The sequence below is a fragment of the Macaca nemestrina genome, chromosome 13, assembly GCF_043159975.1.
Source record: "Macaca nemestrina isolate mMacNem1 chromosome 13, mMacNem.hap1, whole genome shotgun sequence".
NCBI lineage: Eukaryota > Metazoa > Chordata > Mammalia > Primates > Cercopithecidae > Macaca > Macaca nemestrina.
This window is the reverse complement of record NC_092137.1, coordinates 105,093,584-105,114,326: the sequence shown is the minus strand read 5'-3', so window position 1 is coordinate 105,114,326 and position 20,743 is coordinate 105,093,584. Positions and strand designations below refer to the sequence as shown.

Sequence of the window (20,743 nt, the reverse complement as noted above, 5' to 3'; positions counted from 1 at the left end):
CGAGGGTGGCGTGCTTGCGGCCATGAGTAATGCAAGAGCATGGGGTGTGCAGGATGAGTGGCCAAAGGCGGGGCTAGGAAGTGGTGGCTGAGGTCATTATGTGAAGGCTTTGTGCTACTGCTTCAGAGTTGTGGAACCCGACCTCGAGGTCTGGGGAAGATGCTGATGGCAAGGGATGGCATCATCAGGTTGTGCTGCCATCCCTGAAAGGCCCAGGCTCAAAGGTTTTGGGTTAAGTAAGCCAGGAGGGTTAGAAAGAGAGGAAGATGCCAGGGCATCTGGTAAGATAAAGCATGTGTCAGGCTTGGAATTGCATGAGGCAGGTGCCCTGAGCCCATTGATGCAACTTCCAGCTGCTTTGGTGGCGGAGCGCAGGCACATTTGGAGAGCACACCTTGCTCTGGCCCCTGCCCACTCTGCTCACCTCCCAGGGCCCAGCTTCTCACCTGCTCGCCTTTGGTGTGGCTGGGGGAGGCATAGGCCTCCGGGTAGTGCTGCCGCTCAAATGGGCACTCGAGTGGCTCGAGGTGGTGCTGGCTGAAGGCGTCTGTGCGAAGGTGCTTTCGGGGTCCGCTGCTGCTGCTCTGTGAGTCGATGCTTAGCCGGCAGCTATCCTGATCACCTGGTACCCCCCAGTCAGGAAGAAAGCTTTTAGGGGACATATCTACTCATGCCTTAGGCCAAAGTAGAGGACTGACTCCAAGCCGACTCACTGTGGAGGGAGAAAAAGGGCCAGCCACCTGGGCCCAGGAGCCTTGGCCAACTGACAGACAGGACTTGTGACAGTCACATGCCGAGCTCCTACAGAGTCCCATGTCATAAGTGGAAAGGCTTCTGTCCCCATCAAAGCCTGAGCAAACTGCCCTCGTGCACCCCCGCTGCCCCCCTGTCCCAGCACTCACTGTCATCCATTTTCCTCTTGTCACTGCCAGGCTGAGCGATGCCCAGGAGCCCATTGATGGAGTAGGTGGAGCCCAGGGAATCCGACTGGGGTGACTCTGGAGGAGTTACAGCTGAGCTGGGGACTGCAGCGGGGGAGAGGGAGAGAGTCAGGGGTGGGACACTCCTCAGTCCTGGGTGACTCTGGGGGAGTTACAGCTGAGCTGGGGACTGCAGTGGGGAGAGGGAGAGAGTCAGGGGTGGGAGTGACACCCCTCACAGGCCTGGGGTGACTCCAGGGTGACTGCGGGGGGTACGGGGAGAGGGTCAGGGTGCAGGAGTGACACCCCTCACAGCCCCTGCTGACACTGTGGAGGAGGCAGCAAGCCGAGCCGTTGACTGAGCCCCAAAGGGGCTCAGGTCCTTCCTCCAGGGGGCCTGCTGGTGGGAGGGATTCTTGGAGTCAGAGCTGTCTCAAATGTTTGCACCTCTCCATAGTTCAGTGAATCTGCCCTGGGAACAGGCCAGATTTTGTCATAGTGGCACAGCTCCGTCCACACATGGGTTTGTGAATAGTACTGTGCACAGCTGTGTCTGTGTGGGTGTGTCTGTGTGTGCCTCTGTGTATGTGTGGGTGCACTGAAGGATGTGTGTGCATCCAGGTCTCTCAGCACTCACTCAGCGTGTGTCCGGGGCTCAGGGACTTGGTGGCCACGCAGCTGTCCATAGGGAGGTTGAATGGTTGCTGCACTTTGGTCCGGATGATTCTGTGATGAAGAGAAGAAAGGCCATGAGAGAGAAGAGGAGGAAAGAGAACTCACGGCTGCCCCAGACCCAGTTGCCTTTTTGACACTCCTTTGGGTATCTCAAAGGCACTTGAAACTCAACTGTTCACAGTAAAGTCCGTGACCCTACTCTGCACGCCTAGTCCTCCCCAGTTGTCCGTATTTCATGATTGGTACCATCAGTCGCTCAAGGCCAAAACAGAATGGGGCTTAACATCTGCTTCCCTCTCTTTCCAATCAAACCCATCATCGAGTTCTGTGTTTTGACCTTGTGAACCTCGCCAATGTTGACCCCTCTCTTCTTCTCTCCATCAGCACCTTAGTGCATGTCACCACCACTGTTCCACGGTCACTCACTGGCCCACGCCCATCCCCTCTTGATCCTTTCTAAGTGATTCTCCCTACTGCTGCCACAGTGGACTTTCTGAAATGCAAGTTGACCACCTGCTTAAAATCTGCCAACAGTTTCCCATTGCTTTATGACCAAACGCAAGAAGGTATAACACAGCTCCCAGCCTCTGAAAGGCCACCTCTGCTGACATCTTCAACTTCAGCCTATCTTATGCTCCCCTGCTCTCTATCTACTGGTTTTCTTTTCTTTCTGTTTTCTTTTTCTTCTTCTTCTTCTTCTTCTTTTTTTTTTTTTTTTTTTTTTTTGAGATGGAGTCTCACTGTTGTCACCCAGGCTGGAGTGCAGTGGCGTGATCTCAGCTCACTGCAACCTCTGCCTCCCAGGTTCAAGCGATTATCCTGTCTCAGCCTCCCAAGTAGCTGGGATTACAGGCACCCACCACCACACCCAGTTAATTTTTGCATTTTTAGAAGAGATGGAGTTTCACCATGTTGGCCAGATTGGTCTCAAACACCTGACCTCAGGTGATCCACCTGCCTTGGCCTCCCAAAGTGCTGGGATTACAGACATGAGCCACTGCACCTGGCCTATCTACTGGTTTTCTTTTGATCCTATTAGCCACAGGGCCTTTGCATAGCTGTTTAAACTCTTTTCACCTAGTTCTCTTATTTTTTCTTACTCAGGGGAAGACTCATGACCTTCATAAACCAAATAATCCTACGCTAGCTTGCATATCCTCATGTTCCTTTTCTTAGCAGGACTTACAGCTGTATTTTTACAATATTTTTTGTAGGTAGTTGATTAATATCTGTGTTCTCATTAAACTGTAAGCTCCGCAAAGATGGGTTTTGTGTGTCCCCAGGACCTTGCACAAGATGAATGAGTGAATTATGTGCGAATGAATTAATGAACAAGCGAGTAAGTAAATGATTGATTGAGGCAGTGAGTGAATCACTGAGGGACTAAAAAAAATGAGTGAATGCTTGAATGTGGGCCGGGTTAGGGGTCTGGTGGCTTAGAAAAGGATCAACTCATGAATATTCTTTTATTGAATGAAAGAGGATGTGGTGTTTGAGGAAGGAAACTGTAGATAGCACACTATGGCTTGGGGCCAGGGGGAGGGTGCCCCACAGCATGGGGCAAGGCAGGAGGCAGGGAGGTATGGTATCTGCCTGGAGCCAGGTGTGCTCCCTGCCTGATTCTTCAGCATCAGGCCCCTTCCCGGCCTCTGCTCCACCCAAGCCAGTTCCTTCTTGTTTCTTTCCTGATTTCCCCAAAGCCCAGGGGCCCCAGCCTGATGCCAGAGGCTGCTTTCTCTCTTACCTATTAATGGAACTGACACTGGGCACAGTGTCATTGTCACAGACGCCCTCAGCCAGGAGCCGGTCTCGGATCTCCCAGGCAAACATGGTAGGGTTCTGGCGTTTGTAGTCCCCAATCTTCTCCACAACCTTGGGGGTGGCCACCTTGGGCTTGGAGCCCCCTATCACTCCAGGACGGATGCTGCCAGTCTCGTAGTACCTACTCCAATAGAGAACCCCAAAGAATTACCCAATAAGCAGGTGGGGTCTTTAGACAGTGACTTAGCCAGAGCCTCCCTCCTCTCTAAGGCCTCTGGGGAGGGGTATGAGAGTGAAACGTGCCCCCAAGGCTGTCCTCAAATGCTTGATATGCATGGAACTATCTGTTTCCCTCGCATGGGTAGGTTCATGCTACTGCCAACCCAGCACCCTCCGCTAAAGGCCTCACCTTGGCTTCTCTCTCTCTCTTCCCTCTGACCAGTCTCTTGTGTCCTAGCACCTGCAACAGCCATCATATGGGACACAAAAGATTTCCCTTATAAGAAAGGAAATCTTGGTGTGCCTGATGTGTGAATGACAGGGGCACAGCAGTTTGCTCTATCCAGCTTCTCTTGGCTAAAGCACGACCTTTTTTTTTTTTTTTTTTTTTTTGAGACAGGGTCTCACTCTGTCACCCAGGCTGGAGTGCATGGGACAATCTTGGCTCACTTCAAACTCTGCCTCCTGGGTTCAAGCGATTCTCCTGCCTTAGCTTCCCGAGTAGCTGGGATTACAAGCGCCTGCCACCACACCCGGCTAATTTTTGTATTTTTAGTAGAGACGGGTTTCACTGAGTTGGCCTGGCTGGTCTTAAACTCCTGATCTCAAGTGAAACGCCCGCCTTTGGCCTCCCAAAGAGCTGGGATTACAGGCATCAGCCACCAGCCAATGACTGTTTTCTTCGGCCACTTAGAAAGCTAGCTGAGGTCACTGGACCCTCTGCTCTATCTTGCTGGTTCACCTTTGCTCCCTGCCCTGTCCAAGCTTGAGGCATATCCCTCACCCCCCGGTCGCTAGTTTTCTATCAGGTTTTAGCAGGTTCAAGTTGAAGCTTCTCCTCATGGACTCTGGAATCCTGACCTTGCTTGGATCCCCAGCCAGGTCTAGCTTGTTAAGCTGAGCCTCCTCTTCTGGGGCCTCCACCCTTCCCCTCCCTTTATCCTCCAAGTAGTTGCTTTGGCAGATCAACGGCCTATGTCAGCATATCCTCCTCTTCTTGTTGTAGAAACTGTCTGCTCTCATCTGCATGAAAAAGAATCTGGCTCTTTAAAACTCCATTCATCTGTTGCTTCCATCCGAGACTCATCTCCTCTGGGACACCACAGCCCATCACAGGAATCCCCTCTCCCAAGCCCAGCAAAGCATCACACCTTTCCCTAACTACTTCAGGAAGGGAGCCAGGGTTTTCACGGTTCAGAGAACAGTCCAGGTCCCTTTGCCTTGTCCAGGCCTCCTCCTAAATCCACCTAAGGGTCAGAGCAGAGGGACAGGCACGTGCACACAGAGCTGACTGGAAGCTCTGGCACAGAGGCGTTTTTAATGGAAGTGGCTTTGCAGACTGGAATCTGTGACTGTGTCAGCTCAGAAGCAGGCCTTTGCTGCTCCTGGTCTCTCCTGAACCTTTGGTTCAGTGGTTCTCAACCCTGGCTGCAGAGAAGTAGAGTCTCTGGCTGGGGATGGACGGGTTGGGGAGTTATAAACCAAAATTTGGGCGTATTTCCTTTAAGTTCTGATTTAATTGGTCTGGGCTGGGGCATAAACAATATTGCTATTTTTAGAATCAGCCTTCCTCAGGTGACGCTCATGTGCTGCCAGGGCTACGAAGTGCTGATCTGGGGTCTTGGGGAATTATGGTTTGAGAAGCATAAACTCAGATGTCCCTCTTTTAGGGGTTAGACCTTGGGAGCTCATCTGACTGTCTGTCCCCTCCCTAGTGGCCCAATTTCCCTAGGTCTCGGTAGGAGGAGGACCTTTGGGGAAGATTCTCCTGCCTTAGAAGAAGAGAAGCCTACAGCAAATGAGACATAGAGCAAAAGAGAAGAAGGGAGAGGGAGAAAGTAAAAGGATAAATGGACAAAGAAAGAACGAAGGGCAGAAAACAGTAGAAACATGGTGGCGGGGTGGAGGCCCAGAAGGACCACCATAACTGTTCAGGTCTCAGGACCAAAGCTGGACATTGGGAGCAAATCCCTATTCCCCGGGAGGGGAATTCTCCAGCTGCCCTGACGTCAGCTGGAGAGGTCAAGCCCTGCAGGGAAGGCAGCCCGCGGTGAATTTCGTGCTTACCTGCCGAGGATCTTGCTGACGCAGCCATGGCTGACGCGGAGCTGGCGAGAGATGTCACAGGGCCTCACACCCTGGTGGGCCAGGTCTACAATGCGCTGGCGGACCACTTCTGGCAGGGGTCTGCCGTTCACAAAGGCCCCTCCCAGCTGGTTCAGCCCTCCATGGCCTAAGGAGACAATATTCCCAGGGACAGTTGTCAGGGCCAGGCAGGAGTTTGGGTGGGGATTAGCTATGAGTGCAGGTGTGGGGGTGTGTGTGTGTGTGTGTGTGTTTGACTGTGACCACGAAATCCCACGGCCAGGCCCTGTGGGCCCCTCTGCAGTTCTTTCTCCCAGGATGCTGGCACAAATGGTATGTGATGCTCATCCCCCACGATGGGATGGTGTCACAGGAGCACCTTGGGCTTGGGGACTCTCCAGGCAGACTCAGCCCTTCACTCCAATTCACAATCCCCTATTTTCTTCCCTCCCTCTGAAAAGTGTGTAAGGAGTTGAGGATGTGGGGTCTTCTCATGCCAATACTGAGCCGTTTGACCTTCAGAAAAACCCCTTCTCTTCTCAGTCTCTTTTCCTTTTGTAAAATGAGGGCACAGGTGATTTTCACGTTTCTCCTTCTCCTCATGGAACCAGATTTTAAAATACTACCCCATTGAGAAAAACAAATACAAAAGAATAAAAGTAGAACCTCTCTGGTAGAGCTTGGGCAGAGAAGGCCTGAGCCCTATCTGCGGACTTCTGGCCTAAATGACCCCCAAGATCCCTTCTTTCTCTAACAGGCCAGAGCACCAGGGACCTGCTGCAGGGTCCTCACAGGCATAGATAGCACTGGGTTCCAGGATGGACATGGGGGCCACAGGCCACTGTGGAAATCTGTCCATGTCATGGATGGATATGTGTACACATTCCCTTAGCTGCTTTCCTGACTTGGCCTCTGCTCTCTGGCCCCAGCCTATGTTTCATTCTGAGCCCATCTATCCAGTCAAATCCATATGAATTGAGTGCCAACTATGTGCCAGGCACTATACAGGTCCCTGACGATGCCAAGGTGAATAAGGCAGACATGATCCCTATTCTTCCCTCATGGGGTTTATTACAGTGAGGTCCCAGACCAGCAAACAACCAATTAACATATTTTGTGATCACTTTTGGGACTGGTGACATGCAGAGAGTTATGGGAACCACTGGAGGGGAACTTGACTTGGCTCAAGGAAACACAGAAGGGTTCCTGAGGAGGTCTAAGCTGAGACTGAAGATAAACAGGTACTGGCCAAGTGAGGGAGAGAGGGGAGAAAACTGTTCCAGGCAGTGGGAACAGAATGTGCAAAGACTCAGAGGCAAGAGGATACTTGTCTGTTAGATTTTCCAACATATTCAACTCTATAGTCCCTAGAACCATTTTGGGCTAATTTCAGGGCCGAGATTTCTATTTTTCTCATGAGGAGGCTGGGGCTCAGAAAGTTGTAGTGATCTGATTTATATGTGTTGTTTAACTCAGCTTATATGAGGAGGAGCTTGGATCCAACCAGAATTTAAGGCTCAGATCAGGGCTGCTCCTTGAGGGGAGCCCTGTTCTGGGGCTAGAGCTACACCTGGACGCTTGTCATTGGCATTGCTATTTTGTGCTGAACATGCCATGGTCTTTTCACAACGGGCAGGATTTGGTGATATGACTGGGAGGGTAGAGCCCTGGGGTGTAGGAGTCAGGGAGCTGACAGGTAAGAAGGAAGAGCCAACCCCAGGCTTCTGTGTGAACCAGTTAAAGACTATTTATGGCCGAGGGTGGGAAGTGCCTTTGCTGGGCACACAGTGCCCATTATCACCCACTGACTTAGCACATTCAGAACTGCCTTGCAATGTCTCCTCAGGGGCCCAAGCTGTCTTCAGCAGAACACTGAATTTCCCTCTAATAAAGGGGGTGGGGGCTGGGCATGGTGGCTGACGTCTGTAATCCCAGCACTTTGGGAGGCTGAGGCGGGTGGATCACCTGAGGTCGGGGGTTCGAGACCAGCCTAACCAACATGGTGAAATCCTGTCTACTGAAAATACTAATACTACTACTACTAATAATAAAAACTAGCTGGGCATGGTGATACATGCCTGTAATCCCAGCTACTCGGAGGCTGAGGCAGTAGAATCGCTTGAACCCCGAGGTGGAGGTTGCAGTGAGCCGAGATCGCATCATTTCACTCCAGCCTGGGCAACAAGAGTGAAACTCCGTCTCAAAAAAAAGGAGGGTGGGGGTGCTCTAAGCCTCTACCCTGGGCAATAAGTCAGGAGGAAAAGCCCTCTGGCCAAACACCCAGCAAGAAAGATGCAATGATCCATCTTCCTGGTGGAGACAATGGGTGAGCTTGTGTACAGCTTCCACCTGTGCCCATCCAGGCAAGCCTTCCTAGTGACTGCTTCTCCACTGGGGCTGGAAGAGTGCTTGGAGGGCCTTTAGGAGAGCCCAGATGGTGGGCAGAGCGGCCTTTGCCCAGTCCTAAGCCCATTCCTCTGGTCTTCACTGGCCAGAGTGCCATTTATGAATTGCTGCAGCCATTTGCCCTCACTGCATCATTGTTGCCTTCTGGTTCTTTTGGGTCCAGGCACTGAACACAAGGGGGCGCCAGACAGCCACCCAAACACAGACAAGAGTCCAGCTTTGTCCTTATTTTCCAGAACTTTCCCTGCTGTATCCACTTAAACTTAGGTGTTTGTGCTGGGACCTCTACATCTGGAAGCGAGGTTTCTTAGAGGTGAGGGTTCTTCACCTCTACAAATGTGAAGCAGGTTTAAACAAATTCCATTTTGGGGTGGCATGAATTGGGTATTGTGCCTTAAAAAAATGACGCTGTAAGCTGTGTGGGCCATTGCCCTTAATTATTATGAAGGACTGACTCACATCCTTAGAAACCCAAACCCTGAGAGGTTATTTACCGTTATCAGCAAGCATTGTAGTGCTGGGAAAGATGCATTCACATTTCTGGCCCCTAAACTGAATTCTCTGGTGCTTGTTTTATTTGACTGCCTTCTGAATGACTTTGTGTTACTGTAGAAAGAGTCTTGGGCCTGATCCCTTCCTTGACACTGCCTGTTTTAGTCTTATCATTCGAGAAAGTGGGTTTTATTTTTTCAACCTTAGTGTTTTTATCTATCGAATGGAGCTTAACAAAACTTATGCCTGCTGCTGACTTAAACTCCTATAAGAAGATAGGGGGGCTGGGCATGGTGACTCATGCCTGTAATGTCAGCACTTTGGGAAGCTGAGGTGGGCAGATCACGAGGTCAGGAGATCGAGACCATCCTGGCTAACACAGTGAAACCCTGTCTCTACTAAAAATACAAAAAATGAGCTGGGTGTGGTGGCCGGCACCTGTAGTCCCAGCTACTCCAGAGGCTGAGGCAGGAAAATGGGGTGAACCCACAAGGCGGAGCTTGCAGTGAGCCGAGATCGTGCCACTGCACTCCAGCCTGGGCGACAGAGCAAGACTCCATCTCAAAAAAAAAAAAAAAAAAAAAAAAGAAGAAGAAGAAGATAGGGGGATCAGGATGGAGAAGTATTTATTTAGATAAACAAATCTTGCTATAAATGTAATGTTTTTCTAATTTGTAATATTCCCATGGTTGAATGTTATGACCCAAGCTTGGGACTAGGTATAGGAAGTGTTTTCTCAAACTTCAGTGTGCATCAGAATCACTTGGCAGTGAGGCTTATTAAAATACAGACTACTGAGCACAATGCCCTAAGTTTCTGAATCAGTAGGTCTGGGATTGAACTAAGAATTTATGTTTCTAAGAAGTTTCCACATGGTGTTAATGCTGCTAGGCCAGGGACACACTTTGAAAACCACTGGTTTAGTCCAGGTGATGGCTGGTAAATTAAACATAAGAGAATAACTCTTCATACTCCTCCGACATTCTTCTAAGAATAATAATGATAGTTTGTATATTATGGTTTTCATTTCTTTTCAACTCAAGACATTGACCAAGTGCCTATCATGACTCAGGTACAAAGCACTGGGAATACAACCTTGAACAAGACAAGAATCCTGGCCTTCAAGGAACTTCGAACCTTTTGGGGGATATGATAAGATACATCAGGAATCACCATGTTAATGGTGACCTTTCTTGAAGGATATGAGTCCAGGTGCTCGCGGAGCCCATAAGTGGTTAGAGGGAAGCTGCAGGGAAGAGTATCTAGGAGGTAACTAGGCAAAGAATTTTCCTCAGGGGGAAGAAAATCCATGCGTAAAGTCTTGGTGCCTTCAAGAAATTGAAAGACATTTAGTGTGGCTGTAGGACAGGCAGGAAAGAGAATCTGGAAAGAGCCTGCTGGCTGCAGATGGAGATGGCCCCTATGGTTTGAGGTTTTGAGCTGAGTCCCTGTAATGGAAAGGCTTTCGTCTTTCCTGTGTCCGGTGTGGGGGAGTGGACTCTTCTGGGTGAGTCACCACCAAATGCCCAGAGGTGGGTGCAGTCTTCCTTCCTGCGCTGGGGTGGGGGGACGATTGGTGCCCACTGTGCTGACCACCTTTTCATGCTGCTGCAGATGGGGTGGGCTTTGAGGCCGGAAGCCAAAAATGAGTAGGAGCCTCCTGGTTGGGCGGGAAGTGGGGTGAGGGGGGAAGGTGAGACCCAGGAAGAGGTTTGAAGCCTCATAAGCGGACTCTTTGTATGTCTGAAAGATTGTGAGTGGGGAGGTGGGGTGGGTATGGGGGAGGAAGACAAGACCGCCTGGCCGGATGCAAGCAGGTTCCTGAGTGGAAGGTACTCAGACAGGAAATGCAAGCTTTCCTGTGGTCAGAGAGGACTTATCTTACAGTAAAGGGATTGGAGCTCAGCAAAGTTCTAGGTGAAGCTTGCTGTCCAGAAACGTATCCTTTTGAAAAGTGACCATTCAGGGAGGTCTTAGGACTTTGTTGGTAATTTCTTCATCCTTTATAGAGCTCCGAGTAGTTGGGATGGCAGAAAGAAAAGAGACAGTCATTGACCAAAATTCTTGTTACATGCACCAATATCCAAACCCTTAAGATGTGGAAATCCTTTCCCCATCTCCCTATAGTCCTTTGCACAAATTCCTATGATAGCACTGACCACGTTGAACAGCAGCTTTCTCTATTTGGGTTTCTTTATGAGTTACTCAAAGGCAGAGGCCCTGTCTTTGTCTACTGTAATTAGTGTTTTCGTATATACAAGTGGTAGAAAAATGGTTTACATTGGTTATGGTTGTTGCATGGATTCCCACGATTCTGCATGATGGGACCTCCAAATCCCATGCTTCAGTACTTTCCCCTTTATCCTTTTGCTTTATCTGTTGCCACTCTGCCCAGTTCTAAAGTGGCAATGGCTCAATGTGTTGTTCTGCAAAAGTGTCCATTGAACTACCTGGGGCTTTTTGACACATAGAGTGTCAAGGTGGTGGTTGAGCCTTGGCAGGGCTATAGTGAGAGGTGCAGTGGCCTTTTTGGGTGCCCTTCAAATCATGCCAGGCCTATTCCCCTTCTACAAAGGAAAGGCCTTGTCCAAACAAATCAGTCCCTGGCGTTCTCGGCTTGGTGTTTTTCCCTTCCCCCGCTGCTCATTTGCAGGTCTGTGATCTCTGTGTGCCACCTCCCAGCTAATCCTCTTGATTTGGTGCCTTTCTGGAGTAAAGGCCAGGGCCTGTGCCTCCAACTGCTCCTGAAGAAAGTGTCCCTGGACCATGGAATCCCAGTGTCCAAAGTCTGCACAACAGATCATGCCAGCATACATGAGGTTATGGGTTACCTAGACACATGAGACCCTTGGACTGGGTAAAAGGGGCTGGCATGCTGGAAAGCAGCATCCTGCATCTGCTGTTACCCCCAACTTGCTGCATGACCTTTGGTTATCTCTGTGCCTTACAGTTGTCTTCCTAAGGGAAACTGGAACAGAAAGACAGCAGCTAGGTAAAGCTGTGGCTTGTGTTTCTCATTGATCTCTTGCCCTTCTACCTGTTCTGGAATCCTACTCCATCAATTATCCTCCCATTTGAAAGCATTACTTACCTCTTCTTTTCTACCGGGTCCTTCCCCTAAACCTACAAATGGAATTAAAATAATCTATGTTTCCTCTCCAGCCCCTGATCTCAAAATAAATTAAACAAAAAAATTCTTCCCTTAACCATGATACTCTTCTTTCCTATTGTTTTCAACTAAATTTCTCAAAAAGCAGCCATACTTGCAGCCCATTCCTCCCTTCACATTCCGTGCTCAGCCTGCTCTGTGCCTCCTGCTTAGCATGTGCTTGGTGATGAGTGGCCATGGATGGACAGTGAATGGTTGGAGGGTGCCTTGTGTTCCCTCTTGAAGAGATTTTAGTGACAATCCCATCTCCTGATTCCTTATACCTTCAGTCTAGGCTTTCTCTTTGCTTTAATGGGGTTCTCTTCCCTCATTTGCTCCATGACGTATGTTTTCTCCCTTCAGGCTTCTCTCAGTTCTCAGTGTTTCTCTCCCCTTTCATGGCCATCCTTGGTGATCCCACACACTCTCATTGTCATACCTACTACCCATCTCCTGATGGTATCATGGGCATCCCAGGTAACCCCAGTCAGGTCTTTCCCCCAACTTTTGTTTTCAATTTCTATTGGAGATTTCCTCTTAGGTGATAAGGGGGCTCCTCCTCTAGTGTTGTCTTGGTTGGTAACAATACCAGCTGCCATGCAAGCTCAGGGCCTGCCCCTTCCACTCAGCCTCCTGCCACCTGCCACCACACTCTCTGTGCTGCACGGTCATCAGTCTTCTGCATGACCTTGGAAGTAACTGTGTCCCCAGCCTTGGGGCACTTGCACATGCTGTTCCCTCCTCCTGGAGCTCTTGTCTCCCCATCTTAGCTAGTTAACTTCTGCTCATCCTTTATATTTCAACACTGAGTCACTTCCTCGGTGGCTTTGCTTTATCCTACAGAGTAGGTGCAGGCTTCTGTTTGGGTATTCTCATAACATGTTCTACCTTTCTTGAATGGCAGTCATAGAAATGTAGCATCAAATATAACTGCTGTTTGGAATCTGGTTGAAAATGAGAGGAAGAAAATGTCTCATAGTCAAGGGAGGAATTTTGGGGAGAATGGGGAGGTATCATAGATAAATTTAATTGCATCTTTAGGTCCAAATTTTTATTTTACATTTTTTGCATAACCATAACTGTATATGTATGAATCATAACTATCTTCTCTCACCAGATTGAAAGCTCCATGAAGGCAAGGCTTCTTTCATTTTGATCATTATTAAATTATATTAGGTATTCAATAAACTTATGTCACATGAATCAACTAATCACCTTTATCTTTTTCCATTCTCCACATGTGAAATACTCACAAGACCACTTTTTACCTCCTAAATATTTACCTAACCAATATCTCCCTGCCTGTCCCCAGCATTCATTCGCTCATTCATTTATCCATTCTACATATATTTTTTATGCCTACCATGTAGCAAGCATTTTAATAGAACTGACTATATAGAATTGATTTCTACCTTCGTGGAGCTTCCAGGTTAGGGATAGGTAGGCTGAAGATGGGTATATTTAAAAAGTAAATACAGAAATAAATGTGTAATTGTGCTAAGAAGAACACAACAAGGTGCAGTGTTAAAAAATACTGGGGAGGGGGTGCAAGAGAAAATGAGTTCAAGCTGATTAGGAAGATGTCTGTAAATGACATGTAACCTGCGTGGAAGGTGAGTAGGAGTTAACTACTCACCTGGACTCACTGGTCTCCACATCCAACCTTGCTCAAGTGAACCTTTGCTACCCAGCTGGGGAGCAACACATCTAAACCCTAGTCTGGCCATATCACTCCCATATTTAAGAATCCTTGCAAGACATGGCATCATTTTCTTCATGGCAAAGTCCAAGCTACTAAATCTTGAAGTCAATGCCCACCACTACCTGACCCTGACTTAGTGTTCAAGCCTCATTTCTTACCTGTGTGAGCATTGAACCTGATGCCCTAATAACACAGAATTGTTTGCCATTCTTTTGCCACATCTGAATCCTCTCCTGGGTCCTTGACTGTGTCCTCCATGCCTGGAGTGCCCGTCCTCACCTTCTCCTGATTGATTTCCATTCATGCCGTAGGAGTCAGTTCAGGAAGCTCCCTCCTACAGTAAGTCTTCCCTGGCTTTCCCTGCCTGCTCTCTTTGGTCCTTTCTTTTAAATAAGCCAGGACATAATCTCATTAAGCAGAATGTAAGTGCCTGCTGGTTACTGAAAGGAAAGAAGAAAGGAAAGAGGGGAGGAAGGAAGGAAGGGAGGGAGGGAGGAAGGAAGGGAGGAAGGGAGTAAGGGAGGAAGGAAGGAAGGAAAAAAAGAGGGAAGAAGGAAGAGAGGTATAGAGGGAAGGAGGAAGGGAAGGAGAGAGGAAGATCCACAACAAGTTTAGTGAAGCCCACACCTTCTTTGCCTTAAACAGAATTCTGTTTTCCACAGACATATACTCATAGAAACGAGTTACTTAAAGAGGATGGTCCAGATTCCACAGTCCAAAAAAAAAAAAAAAAAAAAAAAAAAAGAGAGAGAGAGGTTTGCCCTTCTTCTGAAGGAGTCAGGATATGAATGCAGAGGTCTTCCTGTTGGCTTACATTAATCTCACAGGAGTCCTCTGTGAGATTAATGCTACTCTTGCCATTTTACACCACTAAAGAAACTATCACTGACTCTAGTCTTCGGATTCTGAGGCAAGAAGTCTTTTTCTTCTAGCCTTGGCCATAGAGACTCTATGGAGAATAATGGGAGGTGATCTACACAGACTCCTCCCTCACTGGGTTGATAGCTTTGTTGGGAAGATTTTAACATCCATCAAGGGAAAAAACCACCAGAGACAGCTCAAGTTAGGGAGGCAGAGGGTTAGCAGCAAATGCTACTCCTCCTTAGAACTCAGGCATTCCAGACTCGGAGATACCATGAGAAGTTTCTGACTCAGGACTGTGTGGGCCATGCTGCATGTTTATGCCTGCCAGGGCTCAATCAGAAAAAAAAAAAAAGTGGTCACCAGTTCTCATTGCCAAGGAGCTCAGTACTGTGTTCAAGGCCAAGGACATGATCAATCCAGTCTTAGAATCTGGTTTCCTCAGATCTCTTCTGGTATCTGCCAGGGCTTGATCAGAGGACAGAAACCTTCATAGGTATTTCAACAAAGGGGCTTTAATATGGGGAATTGTTGTCTGGTGTTGGAGGGCTGTAAGAGCACAAAGGAAGCACTGAAATAACCCAGAGATAGTAGCTACAGGAAGCAGCAACTGCCCCTTGGGCTGGAGGAAGCAAAAGGAAGAAACTGGAGTTATCAGAATACATGCTTAGAGGAAGGGCCTGTGGAGCTGGGACTTGGATCTCCGAAGGGCTGGCACATTGCAGCTGTTCCTGGGGGTCATGTGCGACTGGCTCTGGGAGAGCTGAGAGCTGGAATCTGATTCAACTACTGCTACTGAGGTATTGGCCGACAAGAGCCACATACTACAACAAGAAGAAAGTCCTTCCACTATCCTTTAAACTTCTACTACTTTCCAGGTGGCCCATTTATCAGTCCCTCGTGTGTATGTGTGTGTGCACGTACATATATATAAAATACATATAGAATATATATAATATATATGAAATATATTCCTATATAATATATATGGAATATATATAATGTATATAAAATATATATAATATATATAGAATATACATAATAACACCCAAACTGAGAGGTAGCTTTCAAATCTGTCCTCTTGCCCTGATGAGTGGGTGAGGCTTATGTATTCATTTATTTCCATTCCTTGAAGCTACATGGAGGAGAGAGTCAGAAACCCCTGCTTCACCTCTGACTAACTTATGACTTTGGCATGAATTTCTGTCACTTCTTTCTGTCTTTCCTTCTAGGTGTGCCCAGTGATCTAAATAACATGGTGCACGTGTAGCACCTGACACAGGACCTGGGCTTCAGTAGACCCTCCACAAATGTTAGCCATTACCCTCACCACCAAGACCCACCATTTCCATACCAGACACTGCTCCAGGTTCTGGGGACATAGGGGGATGAAGACAGATGGGTCTCTGCCCTCTTGGAGGTTATGGTTTTATGGGAAGATTCTTTTTGTAATGATTTCAAGTTAATTAACTTATTTATTAGCAAATGGCAAAGCTCCCCAACCACTATCTGCCCCTCTTCTTGCCTGGATTGATTTCTCTTCTAACTCTTCCAAAATCCTTGGTAATGATAAAAGGGCAGGGTTCTGGGATGCCCCGGGGGGCAGGAAATAATCCCAGCTCCTTCTTTCCCCTTCTGGCACCCATGACTAGGCTGTTACTGATTGACTCCTGGCTTGTTATTGTTGCTGTGTGCTGGTCTTTGGCGCTCTGTTTCCCTGGTGGGGTGTCTATGCTCTTTAACGCAGCTCAGGAGGACCCTAAGATGTGAGGCCATGAGGACCAACTCCAGCTCCTTGTCTACTACACTCTGAAGCTCAGGCGGATATAAGTGGGTCTTCCAATAGAATATAAAATTTGGCTTCCCTAGATGCTTCTGCCTTAGATCAGCCCAGAGGGTGGCTGTGGTGGAGGGCTTAGCACTATTCTTTCATCCCAGGAGGGAGAGGGAGCTGGGGAGGGACAGGGGAGGGAGATAGAGGATGGATAAAGAGGCTTCCTTTGGATTAGACTCTATCTGGGAGAGAATCAAACTAGGCTCGTATTTCACCAATGTTGGACCTAAAAGAAGAGGAAAGGGGGGGAAGGAGGGACGAAGGGCTATCTTTAGTACCCAGCCCCTCTTCCGCATTAGTCAATGCCTAAGAATAATAATTATAGTCAGTATAATGGGAGGTGCTTATTTTGGGGCCAAACTGAGTATTTTACATGCATCTTTTCAATTAATTCTTACAACAACCCTTTGAAGAATGAAGTACATTATCCCCATTTTACAAATGAGAAGTTGAGGAGCAGAGATGGCATGTAACAGGTTCAAGGCTCCACCCTTACAAAGTGGCATGACTGAGATTCAAGCTGAGAGTGCTCAGATGCCATAGTGAATGCTCTGCACTGCTTACTTTTGCCCACCCACCTCCAGTGCCACCCCTGGCAGCAGCACTGTATTCCAAGAATAGCCAGACCTCTCCCTAAGAACGAATATGCCCTTCCGTCACCTACCAAGTATGGGTGCTTTCCAAAACTCACTTCCAAATCCTCTCTAGCTTTTCATTATCTTGGGGCCTAATTTTTCCTCTTTAAATTTTCTCCAGTCAGAGAGGGCACCTAATTTCTTTATTTCCCTCCACTCTTGCGCAGTGGCTGGTTGTCCTCCATTCTCTTTGTTTACATCCATTGCTCCCTCCTTTCTTCGCAGTCTTTCCCGCTCTGGGTTTGCATCCCTGCCCTCAGTGTCTCCCAGTTTCCTTGCTTTCTTTTATTTCCCTCCTGCTTGCTGCCTCCCCAGTTCTTACCAGCTCTCTGTCCCAGTCCTATCCTGTCAAAGATGGCAGACTCCTCCAATGCCACTGATCCCCTACCCATCTGCCTGTAGTCTTCCCTTCTCTCTCCCTCCCCGCTGGCTCTTTTGGCCATCCCCCTTCCCTGCATAATCTTTATTGCTTGCATGACTGCTCAGGTTCTTTATCCCATCTTCCCCTCAAAGGCATTCACAGCTCCGCTGTTATTCTTGTATTAGCATTGAACCCATTAAAGCTAATTTGTTTGCCCTAATCTCCATTTATTTTTCCCTAGTTGATATTAGATTTCCCTTTCTATTGCTCCAGCATGATTTTCTCTTTGTCTTCCTAATGGTCTACCCCCCTCTCTCTTCCTCTATTAATCTGGTTGGCTTCACTGTGTGGTTTCAAGGCCTTTCTCCGCCTCCCCCAGCCCTTAGATTAACCCTGTCACCTCCCTCCCAGGAAGGGCTTCAGTGTGTGGATTTCTAGGGATGGAGCTGCTTCAAATGTCAATAGACCTCTAAGCTCCTTAAGAAAAGTACTGCTTGACATGAGGCCCTGCCTTTTCCTGGAGCCAGGCTGGAGGCCTTGGGAGCACAGAGAGCTTGAGGCAAGTGGGACACACTTGCCTGCTCTGAGCCCAGAGGTCACCAAGTCCAAGGGTTCCCTGGGTAGGGTCGCCTTTGGTGCTGCTTCAGAGATTTCTGGAGGTCTCTTCAAGCTGTCTAAGATTCTATAAATTATATTAGCAATATAAGGGATATAAAGTAACAGCAGATGGGCCACTTTCTCCCTTTAAGACCGGGCACTATTTCCCAAGCAGGGGACTCCCTTCCTTTCCTTCCTGCAGGAGTGATGCTCCCCCTCTGTGGATGTGGCCTTGGGTATGGCTACTCCACACCCTGCACTCTGGCCTTCAGAAGCCCAGGGAGAGAAGCCAACCAGGAACAACCTTCCAGAACCTTCTCCATCCTCCCACCGACCTCCCCAGCCCCTGTCCTCTCTTTGAATCTCGTTGTCAAGTGTTTCCTCCAGATGCCTGGCTCCTTGAGGGGAGGTGCAGCTTTTATCTGACCATGCAGGCGTGCTTTGCAGTGGGTAGAGTAGTGCTTTCCTCCTCCCAACTGCACACTGGAATCACCTGGAGAGTCTAGAAACTTCCCGCCTCAGGTCAGTTCAGTCAGAATCTTTTGGCATAGCATCCCTGAATCTGTATATTTAAAAATCTCCTCTGTTGATAGCCTAGAGTTTATATCTACTCTGTGGATGTCAACAAACACTTATTGAAAGCAATAATTAATTGATTAAACATGAACTTCTAGTCAGGGGCGGCAAATGGAGCTTCCCAGTGCTCCCTGCAGGTTTACTAGAGGTCATTCTTCCCAGATCCTTCCCACTGAGCTTCCTAGACACTTGCAGACTCCTGGCATCACACACCAGGGCTGTGGAAGGGCCCTCTGGGCTTCCGAAGGAAGGTCCAGGGTCTCTGCATTTGGGGAGGGAAACAGACAAGGCAGGTATGGCAGCACCTGCCGAACATGCGTTTAGATGCTTAGTGACTGTACAAGTTACTGCGCTAAACCCTCAACTCCCCCTGAGGTCAGAGGCCTGTGGCTATTAATGCTTTTTTTTTTGTTTAACGGGTTGATATTAAAGCAATTTTCAGTACATTAGATTTCAATTCAGTGAGCACCCACTCTGTGTATAATAATATTCCAGGCTGCGTGTATGTGGAGAGATGGTTTCTGAGTAGAAGACAGTTCTTGCCCTTGAGAAACTTACAAGTTAATAGTCCCTGACATGTTATAGAACCTTAAAGCTTTTCAACCCATTTACATGCACTATCTCCTTCCATTCTGTCCACAAATAGCTCCGTGGAATATCTGTGGAGGTGTGTATGTGGGTGTCTGTGTGAATGTGTCTATGAATGAGTGGGTGTGTGCATGTGTGAGTATGTGTGTATGTTGGGGATGGGGATGGATAGTAAAGGACATAAAGTACTGTTAGGTTCTACAGCTCAAAGTTATAATGCTATAAATGTGAGTTTAGTGGGCAGTGATTTAAAAATCACCCAGAGATGGGTAAGGAGGGAAATAGAGGGGGGTGAGAAGAACCCCTGCTGAGGGCAGGAAACCATGAAAGTAGGGGTGGGTAGTGAAGAGGGAGAGAAGGGGGAACAGGAAGGAAACAACAGATGTAATTGGGGTGACTGCAGAGACTGAGAGGCTAGAGGAACCAGGGAATCTTGAATATAATCAAGTCACATAAAGACGCCTCCCTCACCCGGACAGTTGAACTAAATGACCTCTAAGTTTCTTTTGAACGCTGGGATTCTTTGCTTCTGAGATCTTAACTAAGATACAACCTGATGGGCTTGACTAGCTCATGGAGGAGGCATTTGTAAAGGGTGGGCTTTAGCCTGAATTAGGGTACATTGAGAGAGAGAGAGTGTGTGTGTATGTGTGTGTGCCTGTTTTGTGTGTGTGTGTGCATGTGTGTGTGTGTGTGTGAGAGAGAAAGAGAGAGAGAGAGAGAGAGAGACTGTGTGTGTGAGTTGCAGAGTCTTCAAGGTGGGGGCCAGAAGGAGGGCCTGGCCATCCTGGGGATCATAACAGGTAAGAACAAATGAAGAGGAACCACCTTTTTGAGTGACACACAGGAGCAAAATCTGTGACAAAACCGTGCATCTGTTGTTTCCACACCTGTCGACAGCAGGCACCATGGCGAAGGAGATTATCCACTCTAAAGGCTGTCCTCACCGCTGCAGAAGGAAAGGGGAAGGGACAGAGGCCAACAGACGCAGCCTGCAGGCTGTAGTTTCTGGAGAGGAAACAGGGGGTGCTGAGAATTAGGAGGCCTAGGTTCTGCCCACTCTGTGACGATGCCAGTCTGTGCCTCAGTTTCTTCATCTGGCTTGACAGAAGCAGATGATCCTTCCAGTCCTAATGTCTACAACTCTGGGACTGCCCTCAGCCAGGGAACAGAGGCCAGAAACCCCCAGAAGCTGGTACAGAGAGAGCTCTAGAGGGAAACATTGAGTAACCTTCCTATGTGACAAAACACCAGTGGTGACACTGGGGGTGCCGTAAGATGAGGGAAGGTAGCACACAGTGGGGCCTGTGGGCTGCCACATGACTTGGATGGTGACAAAGTGGACTGCTGCGGCTCACGGACTATGAAGGTAGATGTGCACAGTGTCTATGGAGTGGCAGAGTTGCAAGGCACACTTCTGAGAGGATGCTTGACTGGGAAGGAGAGGTGACTTGTCTAATGTCACAGACTCACCTCATGGCAGAGCCAAGAAAGAACCTCAGTGTTCTGACCTAAATCCCTGTGTAAGCCCTTTGGGAGCTTAGTGCCTTCTTGGCTGGGGCCATGTTGGCAGAGTGGAGGAAGAAGGTGGTGAGGTTTGCACCGAACATGTCCTGAAGCAAGGCATGCCCTGAAAGATTTCAGGTTTTTTTGTTTTTGTTTTTTTTGAGACAGTTTCACTCTTTCGCCCAGGCTGGAGTGAAGTGGTGCGATCTCAGCTCACTGCAACTTCCGCCCCACCCAGGTTCAAGCAATTCTTCTGCCTCAGCCTCCCAAGAAGCTGGGATTATAGGTGCCCACCACCACACCCAGCTAATTTTTGTATTTTTAGTAGAGACAGGGTTTTGTCATGTCGGCCAGGCTAGTCTCGAACTCCCAACCTC

The 20,743-nt window shown here is 48.4% G+C and overlaps 1 protein-coding gene across 4 annotated transcripts in view; it reads right to left on the bottom strand.

Annotated features, from left to right (window-relative positions):
• Window positions 1–20,743, bottom strand: part of LOC105471772 (paired box 8) — a 60,708-nt gene that overhangs the window by 23,107 nt on the left and 16,858 nt on the right. For 2 of the 4 annotated variants that reach the window (XM_011724481.2, XM_011724483.2), the window contains exons 3-7: window positions 5,643–5,808; window positions 3,340–3,537; window positions 1,558–1,646; window positions 903–1,025; window positions 447–622 (exon numbers count right to left, since the gene is read on the bottom strand). In XM_011724481.2, the coding sequence (XP_011722783.1) occupies window positions 447–622; window positions 903–1,025; window positions 1,558–1,646; window positions 3,340–3,537; window positions 5,643–5,808 (752 nt within the window). Of the gene's footprint in view, window positions 1–446; window positions 623–902; window positions 1,026–1,557; window positions 1,647–3,339; window positions 3,541–5,642; window positions 5,809–20,743 lie in introns of all 4 variants that reach the window. The other 2 variants (XM_011724480.3, XM_011724482.3) reach the window with 1 other exon arrangement.